Source organism: Panicum virgatum, chromosome 1N, assembly GCF_016808335.1.
Source record: "Panicum virgatum strain AP13 chromosome 1N, P.virgatum_v5, whole genome shotgun sequence".
Lineage (NCBI taxonomy): Eukaryota > Viridiplantae > Streptophyta > Magnoliopsida > Poales > Poaceae > Panicum > Panicum virgatum.
This window is the reverse complement of record NC_053145.1, coordinates 47,651,477-47,665,256: the sequence shown is the minus strand read 5'-3', so window position 1 is coordinate 47,665,256 and position 13,780 is coordinate 47,651,477. Positions and strand designations below refer to the sequence as shown.

The 13,780-nt window shown below is 45.3% G+C and overlaps 2 protein-coding genes and 1 long non-coding RNA gene across 3 annotated transcripts; 2 read left to right on the top strand and 1 right to left on the bottom strand.

Annotated features, from left to right (window-relative positions):
* Positions 1-646: 646 nt before the first annotated feature.
* On the bottom strand, positions 647-1,410 carry LOC120656240. Its single transcript, XR_005667849.1, has 3 exons — positions 1,312-1,410; positions 994-1,145; positions 647-870 (listed from the first exon to the last, which is right to left on the bottom strand). It is a non-coding gene; the product is annotated as an uncharacterized LOC120656240 (long non-coding RNA).
* Positions 1,411-5,179: 3,769 nt separating this feature from the next.
* LOC120656239 (disease resistance protein Piks-1-like) lies at positions 5,180-6,180 on the top strand. The gene is made up of 2 exons (XM_039934276.1): positions 5,180-5,419; positions 5,569-6,180. Exons 1-2 carry the CDS (start codon positions 5,414-5,416, stop codon positions 5,977-5,979), a joined length of 417 nt encoding a protein of 138 aa, XP_039790210.1. The 5' UTR covers positions 5,180-5,413; the 3' UTR covers positions 5,980-6,180.
* Positions 6,181-8,474: 2,294 nt separating this feature from the next.
* Positions 8,475-9,639, top strand: LOC120656238. Its single transcript, XM_039934275.1, has 2 exons — positions 8,475-8,797; positions 8,923-9,639. Exons 1-2 carry the CDS (start codon positions 8,792-8,794, stop codon positions 9,418-9,420), a joined length of 504 nt encoding a protein of 167 aa, XP_039790209.1. The 5' UTR covers positions 8,475-8,791; the 3' UTR covers positions 9,421-9,639.
* Positions 9,640-13,780: the final 4,141 nt, after the last annotated feature.

Sequence of the window (13,780 nt, the reverse complement as noted above, 5' to 3'; positions counted from 1 at the left end):
AGCCTTCCTCAATCTTCTGCTTCAAGCCCATCTTGCTTTCGGCCCTGTTAATTTATGGCGATAACAATTGCTGTATTTTCAAATATGTGTCGTGCTTGTACCATCTGCGCTCACCTTCGCGTGGAACTATCCACTACAAAAAATCTGATGATCCATGATGATTGAATTTCGTCACAGATCACTGAAAAACCGTCATAAAACAGTATCTATGACGATCTCAAATAACGTCATGTATTGAGCGTCACAGATCACACCTCGTGACGTTCCTTAAATTTTCGTCATAGATTGCTCGATCCATGACGTTTTAAAATCGTCATGGTATGTCTCCGGGCCCCCTGAAACCCAACCCAAGCCCGTTTTCTATGACGAAAATTAACGTCACGAACAGTATAATTTTCGTCACAGATTCAATTGGCATGTCACACATTGATGACATGAAGGATGACGTGGCTGCTGACATGGTGATGACATGGATGGCAGTGATGGCATGTAAATTGACGTGGACGATGACATAGATGCTGACATGGCAGTGACATCGCGCCACATGGACCACGATGTGGCAGCAGGCGCATGAGCCAATTTGGGCCTTATTTACAAGGCACATATAAACAGCATGATCATTTCAGCCCAACCCAAGATACAACAATAAATTAACATCTCATCACATAAATGTTTGATAGAGCATTTCATCAAATACAACAGCAAATCCCCTAAAAAATTTTCATCTAGAATTGCAATGAGCTGTATTTGAAAGCTAACATGCAATGGCAATCTATACATAAGGTGTATCATTTCTCTTTTTTTTTCTACAGAGGCACTCAAACAAATTCGATGCACTTGGTTCTTGGTCTTTGTACAGAGCCCTGAGAACTGCAAGCATGCAACAAACTTAATCTTTCAGCATGGAATCACATTCTAACTTTGGTTTCAATCTAGCAAAAATCTCAAAATAATGCATAACTAGCCTCACTTCACATAGTCATGGCCACTTACCATCTATATTCAATTATTTCAACAGCTAGGACTTTGAAGGAAAGCACGACCCTAAATTCCAACAGCAAATGAGTTCCTTTTTGGCCATACTTGGTTAGGAGCAAACACCTAGGCATAAGCTATTGATGTTGCATCACTAAGCCGAGCTGCCCCTGAAATAATAATACCAACAAGTGATCACAGTTAGTCTCTGAAAAGTCCTAGTTGCAGCAAATGAGTTCCATCTGAAGTCCTAGTTGCAGGTATTTTACGTCTGAAAATAAAGTAACACAAGTAACATAGCAGACCAGAAAATGACTAGAAAGATTTGAATATAACCTAACTTGGTGGCAGCACTAGTACTACATGACAACTTTGGCTTTTTCATGCTCATCCGAGTTTCGCCAATTGTTCCTACTAGAATCCACAGCCTCGGAAAAAAACAAGCAAGAAAATAATGGATCAACAGCACGAACTGGTTCTATTATAATAGTGGAATTAATGTTGTAGACTTAATTAAAATACTATGCTTGACAATTGATACTAGTGATCCATTAGGACAAGCAAACCACTTGCTAACAGGAATTAAAGTAGTTCTTAGCAAGACTTCACTAGCAATCTTCATGTCTTGCTGGTTGCAAGTTCGATTCTTGCCATCATCCTATTTTTTATTTTTACTATTATATAAAATTTTGTTTCATAGTTCATAAATATATGTCAAAAGGGACTATGACGTTTTCTATGACAATAATGTTAAAACGTCATGTTTTGTGGGTTCAGTTATGACGAATTCAATAAAGCGTCATATTTTGTGGGCTCAATTTTGGCGAATTCAATAAAACGTCATAAAATTCTGGGCCTAGGATCCATACCTTCAAATTCGTCATAGATTGTGTGCAATTGTGACGCTCCATTAAAATGTCATAAAATTTTCGTCATAGATCACCACATTTCTTGTAGTGATCGGTGTTGTTTCGATCAGGACGTGGGCTGAGAAAGGACTGTTAAATTAAACATTAAACTAATGCGTCCGATGTATTTAAATAACAGTCATTATACTTAATTGAGAATTTTAATTTGGCGATTCCGTCACACTGCAGGTCGGCGAGGACAAGAAGACGAAGCCGCCCGTGCCCGACTACTACCGTGGTGCTACCCGCCGCTGCCGTCGCAGCCGGGCGGCTTCTTCCTCGGCGGCCCCTACGGGTACGCCTACCAGACGCAGCAGGAGAGCAGCATCTGCTCCATAATGTAGATTGTAAATTTGTATTTGTAGAGAGAACAATACACGTACGTATGTACGGGCTACTATAATTATTGTTGATACAAAGATTGTAGTTTTCTTTTCTTTTCTAGCGGTACTCAGTGGCGGAGCCAGAACAAAGAATTAGGGGGGGCAATCTTTGGTAATTGAGATGCTAAAATAATAAATAGTGTCAAATTTACTATTCATCTAGTGGAAATTTTGCATGACAGGGGGGCAATAGCCCACTTTTGCCTACACCTGGCTCTGAGCCAGTGGCGGTCCTCTAATCTGTATTGTACAGACTACAAAACTCTTGGATTTTATAGCACTGGATGGATGGGAAGTGGAGCATTTATATGTCTGGACTTTGGACCGCATGCATATGAATTTCCTTCAAATTTTACCAGAAACAAATCGCGCGCGTTCTAATAACAAGAATGCAAATTTGCAGTTGATCCGTGTGTGATTTGAATTTGGAAATCAGGGTGACCTAACAATAGTTGGAGCGAAGGTTGAAGTCAAACTTTAGATCATCTTCTGAGTGATATCCAAATTTCCTGATTACTAACAAGTGGAGCCCAGCTTAATAATTAAAATACGCACATCACTCGCTTTCCCGTGGGCTGTAGTAGTACATCTCAGCATTGAAACCGCTGACTTGGAAGTCAAGCTCGCTCACGGTCTTGTTGATTGTTCAGCGGAAGAGAAAAGTACTACATGCAGTGTTACATGGACACGGCTGCAGGAGTCGGTCTGACTCGGGTGCGGGTGTCCGATTCGTTAGAATTTTTGAGGACACGGCAAATAACACTTGGAATCCGATACGGGTGTCGGAATCCGACACGGGTGCAGAGTATCCGGCTCGGCAAAAAAATTAAGACATGGGTGTCCGGGTAACACAGACTACATGTAATCCTAGCTAGCTCCGTCCCGCATGAGCCCTCGACGATGACACAGAAGGTTAGTTACTGATGATTAAATCACGTTAAGTCCTCAAAGAAAGTAGGAAAAATAAATAAATCCTAGAAATTTCTGTAAAAATAGAAACATCAGTTTGATGAACTCTAATCCTTGCCAATATGGTTGTTAAAATTGTTTGCCCGTGCATGAGCACGGGTTGATGTGCTAGTAATGAACTAATGAATATGATTCATCGAGTGCGAGTCCAAATTGATTGCCTCGAAGCTGCATGGTCCGTTGCTCAAATGTGGACTGTGGTTGGATCATCACCAGACTACTAGGTGGTAAGGCTGCTGTAAAGTCCCTCGAGGTTGAACAACATTGCGAAATCTTGGAGCAAACCGGCTCGCCTCGTGCTCGATCTTCCACTCCTCGCCTAAAGAACGTGCCCCCAGGCAAACAGAACGACGATCTAGAACACCGCTCTCGCGCTCGGCGCTCATCGAGTGTCGATTCGGGCAATGCCATGGCCTTGTCCCAACAAAATAAGTCGGCATGTGAACAAAGAGTACTAGAGTTAGAACTAAGCAAGAAGAAGCATCGGAATTAATACGACCTTGATGGCGACGAAGCGCCGACGTCGCGTAACCCTTCGCGTGCCAAACGGGGTGATCTAGATGTGCTAACCCCGTCAACCAAGTCAGCAGCAGGGCCCTGTCCTGTCATTTGGACGCCCATCGATCCCGCCTTGACCACCTGAGCCTATAGATGTCCAAATGGGCCGGCACGATGTTGCGGCACGGAACACGATACTAAAAACACGACACGAACACGACACGGTACGATAGATTTAGTGTCAGTGCCAGCACGAACACGGCATAGTGTAGTGTGTGGGCCGAACCCTAGCACGTAGTGCCGGCACAGACACGACACGGATAATAGGTCGGCACGAACCTAGCACGGTACCTATTTGATATTAGCCGTTAGAACTGATCTACTAGTCGTTAGCCTTACAGGTTTACTGGACCGGGAGCCCACTTAAGACCCGTTCTAGCGACCGGCGTATATATGCCACGAATGACGCCTCTCACGCTCACCTCTCGCCTCTCACGCTCACCCGAATTTTGAGTGTTTTGAGCCTTTTTGTGGTGGAAGTGTCTGGGCCGGCACTACCACGGCGTGCTAACCGTGCTGCCGGCACGACACGGCACGGTTAAGTGCTTATAGTGTAGTGCCTGGGTCGAGTGGCCAGCACGGCACAACTAAGAATTAGTGTCGAGTAGTGTGGTACCGAATAATGTCAGTGTCAAATAGTATTAGCGCAGTGTCGGTCCGGGCTACACGTTTGCACATCTATACCTGAGCCCGTCTTCCAAGTCGTTCTAACCGGACCCCCGCGCGGCGCTCGGGGGGGGGGGGGGGGGGGGGGGGTCGTCACTACCGCGAGTACACACGGTAAATTTGGATCCTCGCGTGTGTCACGATTGTTGGTGTACGTACAGAGGTTTTCATTTGCCATCGGTCCGGGAACCGGTGCTTGGAATCAGGTTGCACATGAACTCTTCTCTAGAAGTAGAGTGCCCGTTGCACATGAACTCTTCCGGTTGTCGAGGTCTGCCTGCGGTCCTTTTAACCATCCAGCGAACACAAGATCAACTGTACCTAAATACATCAACAACAACAGGCCCCTCGTTCATCGATCTTGAAGCCATCAGCACCGTCCAGATTCCGGGCGGCACCGTGCCCGGCGGAACAGAATCCTGGCGCGCCTGTGGCGGGCTCGTTGCTGAAATGCGGACCAACCCCATCGATCGACCCGCAGCTGACGCTGCACGCTGACATGCAAGTCACATGCATGCCGCTGACTTGCACGCCCCCCGCTGTAGGGTGCGCTCTGAATCTGAAACGCGGCTTCCCCCAGCGCCGCTGCGCGTTGGCGGCAATTAGACAAAGCGACCCAAGGCTGTAAGTCGTAAACTAAAGAGTAAAGGCCTCATCACTCGCTCATCACTCTGCTTCTTTAATCTCTTTCCTTTTTTTTCTAAATCGCGTGGTAACAACCCCAAGTCTTCGCCATGACTTGGACTGCAGTTCGTGCACATGCAGGCATGCAGCTACTGCTCCACCTCTGCAGTGTGCAGTATTTAGCTCCGCCGAGGGCCTCTTCCTCCCACCACTGCATCCCTCTGCTTCCTTCCAGTCTTCCGGCTCGCCTCCTTGGTCCACCCCATCCAGGCGGCGTTTCGATTCTGAAGCTTGCAGAGCGCCTCGCCCGGCCCGGTGGAAGAATCGGCAATGAAGGTGCACGAATCTCCCTTCTCTTCCTCAACTTTGTTGCCCCGCTCCCCCGCCGCCCGGTTCTGATTTGGAGCGAATCCATTCAACACTGATGGCACGGAGATCCTGACCATTCTTGTGTCTTGCCATCCTCCTCCTCCCGCCGGCCGCAGCAAAAGATCGTCATCAAGGTGGAGATGCCGTGCGACCGGTGCCGCTCCAAGGCGCTGTCCCTGGTGGCCGCCACGGGCGGGGTCCACTCCGTGGCGCTCGCCGGCGACGCCCGGGACCAGGTCGTCGTCGTCGGCGACGGCGTCGACCCCGTCAGGCTCGCCAGCGCGCTGCGCAGGAAGGTCGGGCCCGCGGAGATCGTGCAGCTCGCCTCCCAGGCCAAGGACGAAGGCGGCGACAAGAAGGACGCCGCCCCCGTCCCCGCCGGCGTGCCGGCCCAGTACGCGCCGACCGCGTGGTACTACCAGCACCCGCCGCCGCCGCCGGTGAGCGTCGTGTGCGAGCCCCCCGCCGCCGGTTACGCGTATGGGTACCAGGCGCGGGCCGACGACGAAAGCTGCTCCATCATGTAGAGAGCCTAAGTACGGATTCCTCTGTTTTGAAGCGACGGCCGACGACGGTCGACGGGTGGTTCGACGTGGCTAGTAGAGTATTTCTGGAGGGAAAAAAGATCGAAACGGTGTAGACTTTTTTTTTTGAGAGGAATGTAGGCTTGTTTGGGCTTTGTTAAATGTTGATCTATCTTTGTTTTTCATAAAGGAAAAAATCATTTTTGTCTCCCTCAACTTTGAGCTGAATCTATTTTTCCTCCCTAGACCACACGTTCAGCCTCCTCAGAATCACAAAACCGTTCACATAACCTCACTGAGCGGTTTTAGGGTGAGGTGGCAGCGGTTTTTCTATTTTTCTTTTATTTTTTATTTTGACTAAATCTTTGAAAAATCACAGTAAATCACAAAAAAAATCATAAAAGGAAAAATCCAATTTTGTTGAACTTCACGTAAGTAGATCTACGCATTGAACATATTATATGATATACTTTAGTACAAATTTTTTTCTATAGTTTTAGATATATGATTTTATGTAATTAATTTATAGTTATAGTCTCTATTATCAAATTACGATGAAAATTTTATGGTGGGCTAATCATTATATGATTGAGCTATAGTAAAAAATTTATAATTATCGGATCATGTTTGACTGAGCTATAGATTTATCTAGGTTTAATTAAATCTAGACTAATCTATAATTAAACCTAGATAAATCAATAGCTCAGTCAAACATGATCCGATAATTGTAAAATTTTTACTATAGCTCAAACATATAATGATTAGCCCACCATAAAATTTTCATCGTAATTTGATGATGGAGACTATAACTATAAATTAATTACAGAAAAACATATATCTAAAACTATATAAAAAATTTGCACTAAAATATATCATATAATATGTTCAATGCGTAGATCTACTTACGTGGAGTTGAACAAAATTAGATTTTCCCTTTTATAATTTTTTGGTGATTTACTGTGATTTTTCAAAGATTTAATCAAAATAAAAAATAAAAGAAAAATAGAAAAACCGCTGCCACCTCACCGTCAAACCGCTCAGGGAGGTTATTTGAACGGTTTTGTGAGTCTGAGGAGGCTGGACGGACGGTTTTGTGGTTCAGGAAGGAAAAACAAATTCGACTCAAAGTTGAGGGAGGCAAAAAAAAAAGACTTTTTTTTCTTTTCATAAAACTCCTCCTTTTCATGGGCTTGACTGTTTCCCAGCAGGGGCTTGATGGGCCCAACCCGTGTTTGTATCTCGGCCCATTTCTGTTAGCATCCCTGTCACAATTTTCCTGGAGAAGAAAATTTTCGTGTTGAAGACAAATTCAACCGCAGCAATTTTCACGAGAATCTTGGAAGACCAAAGGGAGTGTTAAATGTCCCTGGTGTAACGTGGACGAAGTCGAAAATCGCAGAGCGCTGCCGAGTCAGGTCGATGCTTCTTCCGATGGTGATAGTAAGGAAGAAGTACTACTCTCTCCGTTTCAAATTATAAGTCATTCCAAGAATTTTAGAGAGTTAAAGTTTTTCAAATTTAACCAAATTTATATAACAAAATAATAATATTTATGATACCAATTGAGTATCATTAGATTCTTTATTAGCTATATTTTCATAGTATACCTATTTGATGTTATAAATTTTTGTATTTCTTTTTATAATTTTGGTTAAATTTTGAGATGGTTTGACTCTCCAAAATTCTTGGAATAACTTATAATTTGGAACGGAGAGAGTACGTCGGTTCCACAAAGGAGCTGCCAAAAAGATGCCGTCGATCACCAGCAAACAAAAATAGAAAAATAATAAATTCAGACCTCCTGATTTACTCCGCATCAGGAACAAACGCCGCTATAGTTGAAAATGAGACTATGTTTAGTTCCAAAAATTTTTTCTAGAATACACATCACATCAAATCTTCATAAATATCCATGGAGCATTAAATGTAATTGAAAAAATAATTAATTACACAGTTTAACTGTTTCATACGAGATGAATTTTTTAAGCCTAATTAGTTCATGATTGAATATTAATTGTCAAATAATAATAAAATATGCTATAATACCTAAACTTAAAACTTTTTCGCGAGTTAAACACAGCCCGAAAGCGAAAGAACCAGCTGGACACCGTCATCACATCGCGCCTCGATGATTGCCCATTGGCGAATTGTTTCTTTCGCAGGTGATCCGATGACCGGTGAAGCTGGCTTGACCTGCAGGCACCCTGGCGACCGTTCCCAACCGCCAATGGATTTGCTGAGCCGTTCGATCAGCCGGGGTTACCAACACTCTTTGACTTGCGCTGCCCCGGTCCCTCGCTCGATCCCGGCCGTCCACCCAACCGACCTCCCGCATCGTGTGGCCGAGTCCCGAGGTGGCCCCGAACACTCCACACGGTTTGCCGCAGCCTGCAAGCCAAAGCTCCCCTTCCTTGCCACCGAGCTGTCCGTCGCCAGGCCGGCGTATATTCTCGCAACACCGCGTACCGGCTGGTGAAAACCTCCAAGCCTTCCCACCTCCTCGTATCCAAGATCCCAAGTGCGGCTGTCCACCCACGGCCGGTCTGAAACGCCGTGTTCTTTTTTCTGCCAATTGGATTCGTGGGCGGCACTCTGCTTCGGCGCAAAGGGAAAGGATCCGGTGCCGGAGAAGGAGCCGCGCGCTGCCACGGCAATTGCCCTGAAACTTACCCCTACGCGTGTTCTATATATACGGCGAGGCAGGCACCCTGCTCCCAACAAACCTGTTCGACACCTGACAGCAATAGCAGCAGCAGCAGCACGTTCAATTCGCCCATCACTAGACATTCGACAAGAACAGCAGCAGCACCACAGCATGAGGGTACGCTCACACACAGACACGCCCATCCTGTACATCTTCCTGACAGTTCCATAACTTCCATGGGCTTCGATTTGATCAAGGCTTTGACGTTCTTCTTGTTGTTGTTTCTTTGTTTGCTGCTGCAGACGGAGATGGTGATCCGGATGCAGGGCGGCTCGGACAAGGGCCAGCAGGGCGCCAGGGCGATGAAGGTGGCGGCGGCGGCGGCCGGGGTGGAGTCGGTGGCGCTGGCTGGGAAGGACAGGAGCCTGCTGCGGGTGGTCGGCGACGGCGTCGACTGCAACGACCTCACCACGCGCCTGCGCCGCAAGGTGGGCCGCGCCGACCTCGTCGAGCTCCGCACCCTCCACGCCGCCGCCGGCTACTACGGCTCCCGCGCCGGCCTCTCGCGAGTCGATTCCGGATACTGGGGCGGTAGCAGCAGCAGCAGCTACGGCGGCGGGTCCTACTCCTATCCCGCGACGACGGCCGGCGGCTCCGCGCCGGAGCACTACTACGGCCACCACCAGCAGCAGCAGCCGGCGTCGTACGGGTACGGGTACTACCCGCCGGCGGCGCCCACCGTGGTGCACCACGAGTACTACCCGCCCTCGACCGACCCCAACGGCTGCTCCATCATGTAGTAGGAATCGATACGGCAGTTGTACATTGTGTAGGCGGTAGGCCTAGGTCATTAGGATGTGCTTGCTTGCCTCTCTTCTATGTGTTGACGAAGATGGTGACGATGCTGTGTTAGTTTGAGTTTTCTTACTCGAAACAGGGGCTCGTTTTAGTTGTGCCCCTGCTGCCCCGTTTCATTCATTTGTGTGGCCGCGTGCTTTGTGGATTTGTGAAGCTAGTGAGATGTAAACGCTAGTTCCCTCGCATAATAATAATAATAATAATAATAATAATAATAATAATAATAATAATAATAATAATAATAATAATAATAATCAACAGACGTGAGTTCTTGCTGGGGAATCGACTGCCGCACGACGTGTCTGCGTCCCACGTACACACGTGACACGCCGCGGAATCGGTGATCCTGCTGCGAAAATTATGCTCAAGTTGTTGCACCCATGTTCCTCTTCGAACTTCTTCCAGCAGGCGATAGGATGGAAGGACGGGGCCGAAATTCAGTGCGGGCGCTTGGACGCCCATCATTTTCACGCCGGGCATGCACACCTGAATTCCCGAAAGATGCTCAGGTGCCCACGGAGACAGAGCGAAAGCAGGCGTGGAGACCGCGACGGAGCTCGGGTCGTTGAACCATCAATCAACCGCACTAGTAGCTCGATCCGGCTGGTGTCACATCGTACGCGCGAGAAATATCAAAGTAAATGCTTTACCGTATCGTGCTGTCGAGGTGCTTCTGGCCGGCCGGTGGCCTGCAGGCTGATTTCCAGAGAATCTGGAGGCTCTTCTTCGTCTTTTTTTTTGTTTTTCTTTTTGAATAAAACACCCCACCGACGTGCGTGGAGGGATTGCAACGGCGCGCCGGCGCTCGCGGAAACGGTGGATAAACCGCGTGGCTCCCGTACGTGACGCGCGCCGGCGCGTGCGCGCCCGCCACGCCGGGGCGGGGGCGATGGTCCGACCGATGGCCGACGACCACCGGCGTCGGCGTACACGTTGCGCTCCCCGCCGAAGCAACGCCGCGGCCGACCGGCGGCACACTTGCCGTGCCCTGTGTGGGTGGGTTGCGCAGGCGGATCCTTGGCCAACCAAGGAGGAAACCTAAAGCTGCAAGCGGACGGTGCGCAACCTCTGTCCTGTATAATTTTCAGACCTGACTCCTTCCGCGCAAGTACAACTCTGGGAGGACGGGGCGGCGATCCCCGTACGCTTCGTGCGGGAGGCGTTCCCGCCGTTTCAGATGCTAAAACCGAAGGCCGGCCGACTATACATACTTTTTTTTTACCTGGACCACGAATAAGGGGTCTGCTAATTCACGGGCGCGCGCCACGACGAAAACCAGCGGACGATTTCCGACAAATATTAGTTTCCTTTTTAATCACCCGCGCACGGACAGGCCACTCACTTCTTTCGGTGTATGCGCGCACAATCGTGGTTCCGAGCCAGCTCTGCTAATCAGCGCACGCCTGCCGGGAGGATTATGAGCGCTCCACAGCATGTGGTTTTCTTTTCTAGAAAGTTTGTTTCTCCATGATCATTTAAAGAAAGTTACAGCTTATGTGCGTGTATAACTAACGGACACAGCTAAAATACGGCCGCCCGTAAATTTAGTTGTTCGTACAGCCGCACCGTTTTAGAAATACAATGATTATGAATCAACGTGCGGGCAGTGGCACGTGCAAGCAATTTTAGAACTTAAAAAAGTTGTAGTTCTTAAACCACCCATCAAAATCAAAATCCGATTGCACACTTGTATCTCTTTCGAGGAGATCTTCAAAACAAGGCCTCACTTGAATATATTTCAACGATATTTTTCGAAACACATAAATTGCTTTATGTACAATGAAAAAAATGCCAAAATCGATTAGTCAAAATGCTCAATCGATTTGCTAAAGTTGTCTATTATTGATCATGCGATCAACATTCACCTACCTAACAAAGTTATTTACCCTTATCCACTATTGACACTAAGCATTCTATCTTCATAATATGAACATCAATATCCACTTAACTGAACTCGGGCATGCAAAAGCAACATGATTAAAACCCATAAGCAATTTTTGCAAACATCATAGGAAAATTAGAATACACGAAAAAAGTACTTTCACTCAAAAAAAATGTCATTAAAACATAGTGGTGTGAGATCTTGTTTTGAAGCTTTTATTGAACCAAACGCACTTGTGCAATCGGATTTTGATTTCGATGCTCGGTTTTGAAACTATGATCTTTTCTATTTTGAAATCATTCCCACAGATGTGCCTTTGCTTTATCTGGTTGCCCTCACGTGCAAGCACAGATGGGCGGCCGTACGACCGATTTAATTTACGGCCGGCCTAAAATAAGCCTTTACCATAACTCATTCCCTTCGCATAACTATCAGATGATATTTTTATAGCATAACTTCACAAATATTAATTTCCTAGCACATTTTCTTCGACATGCATAACTTTTACCTATAATTTTTTCCAAACAAATTTGTATAGGATAACTTTTCAACATAACTTTCATGTCACGTACAAACTTTTTCTCATAACTCTTTCAGACTATAACTTCTATGTAAATGTTATCAGAAAAATTTATCACACAACTTTGATCCATAAGTTCAGCATATGTCTTTAAAAAGTATAAGTTCTCGATATAACTTGTTAGGATGCTTTATACAAAGAACATCTCGGAAACGCAACATAAAGGAGGTAAACAAAGACTGAAAAAAAGAAAAAGAAAGCAAATACTAGGTATCGCAGAATGAAAGGAAAACATTTAGAAAGGAAAAGGAAAAAAAAGAAAGTAATTGATACCTAGGCACATAGCATTAATGTGTACCGATATTAATTAGCTATATTGATGATAGAATTTGAATATATTGATGATACCTAGGGCTAAACTGCGAGACAAATCTAATGAAGTATATTAATATATAATTAGCAAATGGTTACTGTAGTATCACTGTAGCAAATTATGAATTAATTAGGCTCATTAGATTTGTCTCACAAATTAGCACCATCAATCAAAAAGGTTTTATAGATAAATTTTATTTCATACTTCTAAATGGTAAGATTCATTTTGATGTGACAAGGGCTAAAAACAAGCTGGTGAAAACAAACAGGGTCTAACTTACTCTGCTTTGTGGTTGTATTTGTCGAATCAAAAGCACCATGAAAAAATGGTACTCCCTCCTTGCAACCCTGTTTATTTTTTTGGACCCCTGATTAGTAGGAAAGATAAATAGAATAAAAAAGCTACTTTCCATATTAGGAAGTCACTCGAGTTAGTACATAAAAAAAGTATGATCAGGAGCAAATTTTCTACTAGAATTACAACCATAACCTCCTAATCTGCTCGCATTACGTTATTTCTACTTCACTAATACTACCATTCAACTCAATGGTTACATTAATCAACTTTTTGAGACCAACTAACCAAATTTATGAAGAACTCTAAGAAAATTAAAAGGCTCATTCTCTAGCACAAAAACAATTATGGACCGGCACCATCATCAGATTTGTGTGAGCATGCTATGGTACCAAAACAAAAAATTGAATCAGTATTAATAACCTCAAATTGCCAAAATTGGTGAGGATAGCTAACCAGCAAAACAAGGAATTGAATCATTATTAGTAACTAGCAAATCCCCCAATTCAAACCTTGTGTGAGCCTGTTCATGCCTATTTGTACAACTAACCAGCAAACCAGACACAAACAATGAACCGGAGGGAAATGCTTATCGGGAACCATATTGTTACCTAATTCCTACATATAAATTACCTAAATACTTACATAGTGTTCATATTTTTGTTGTTACATATAGGGAAAATGCATATTGAGAACCATATTATTGCCCATCTATAATTATATTGTTGCCTAATTCCAACCTATAAATGCTTATAAGTTCTACCAAAATGCTAGTTGATTTAGCATAAGTTGCATGCAATGCTTGTGTACTAATCGGCAAAAGGCATAAGCTTCTCTAAATTGCTTCATGTGAATATTTTAAATGCTAGTTGGATAGTATTAAAATACGAGCCCATACTTTCATAATTCTTATATTTACATAAAAATTATGTTAATTACATCTTCGTAGAGAAAACCCTTGATAAAGAGTTCCAACATGGGTATAATAAAATAAAATAATATCATTGTTGACGCCAAATCAGGGCCAACACATGATTGCGCTCGAACTCGCAGCGCGAGGAGAAGCTCGATGCAGCTCTCCTACACAGGGCAGTCAGACCGGTCAATGAGACAGGTCAGACCGGTCGCCGGTGAAGATCGGCGACGACCGACGAACGCTCTCCCGGGAGGGACCCCGTCAGGGAAAGCGCGCGCATGGTTGTTCTAGGATCGGCAGGCCACCTAGAACGCCTT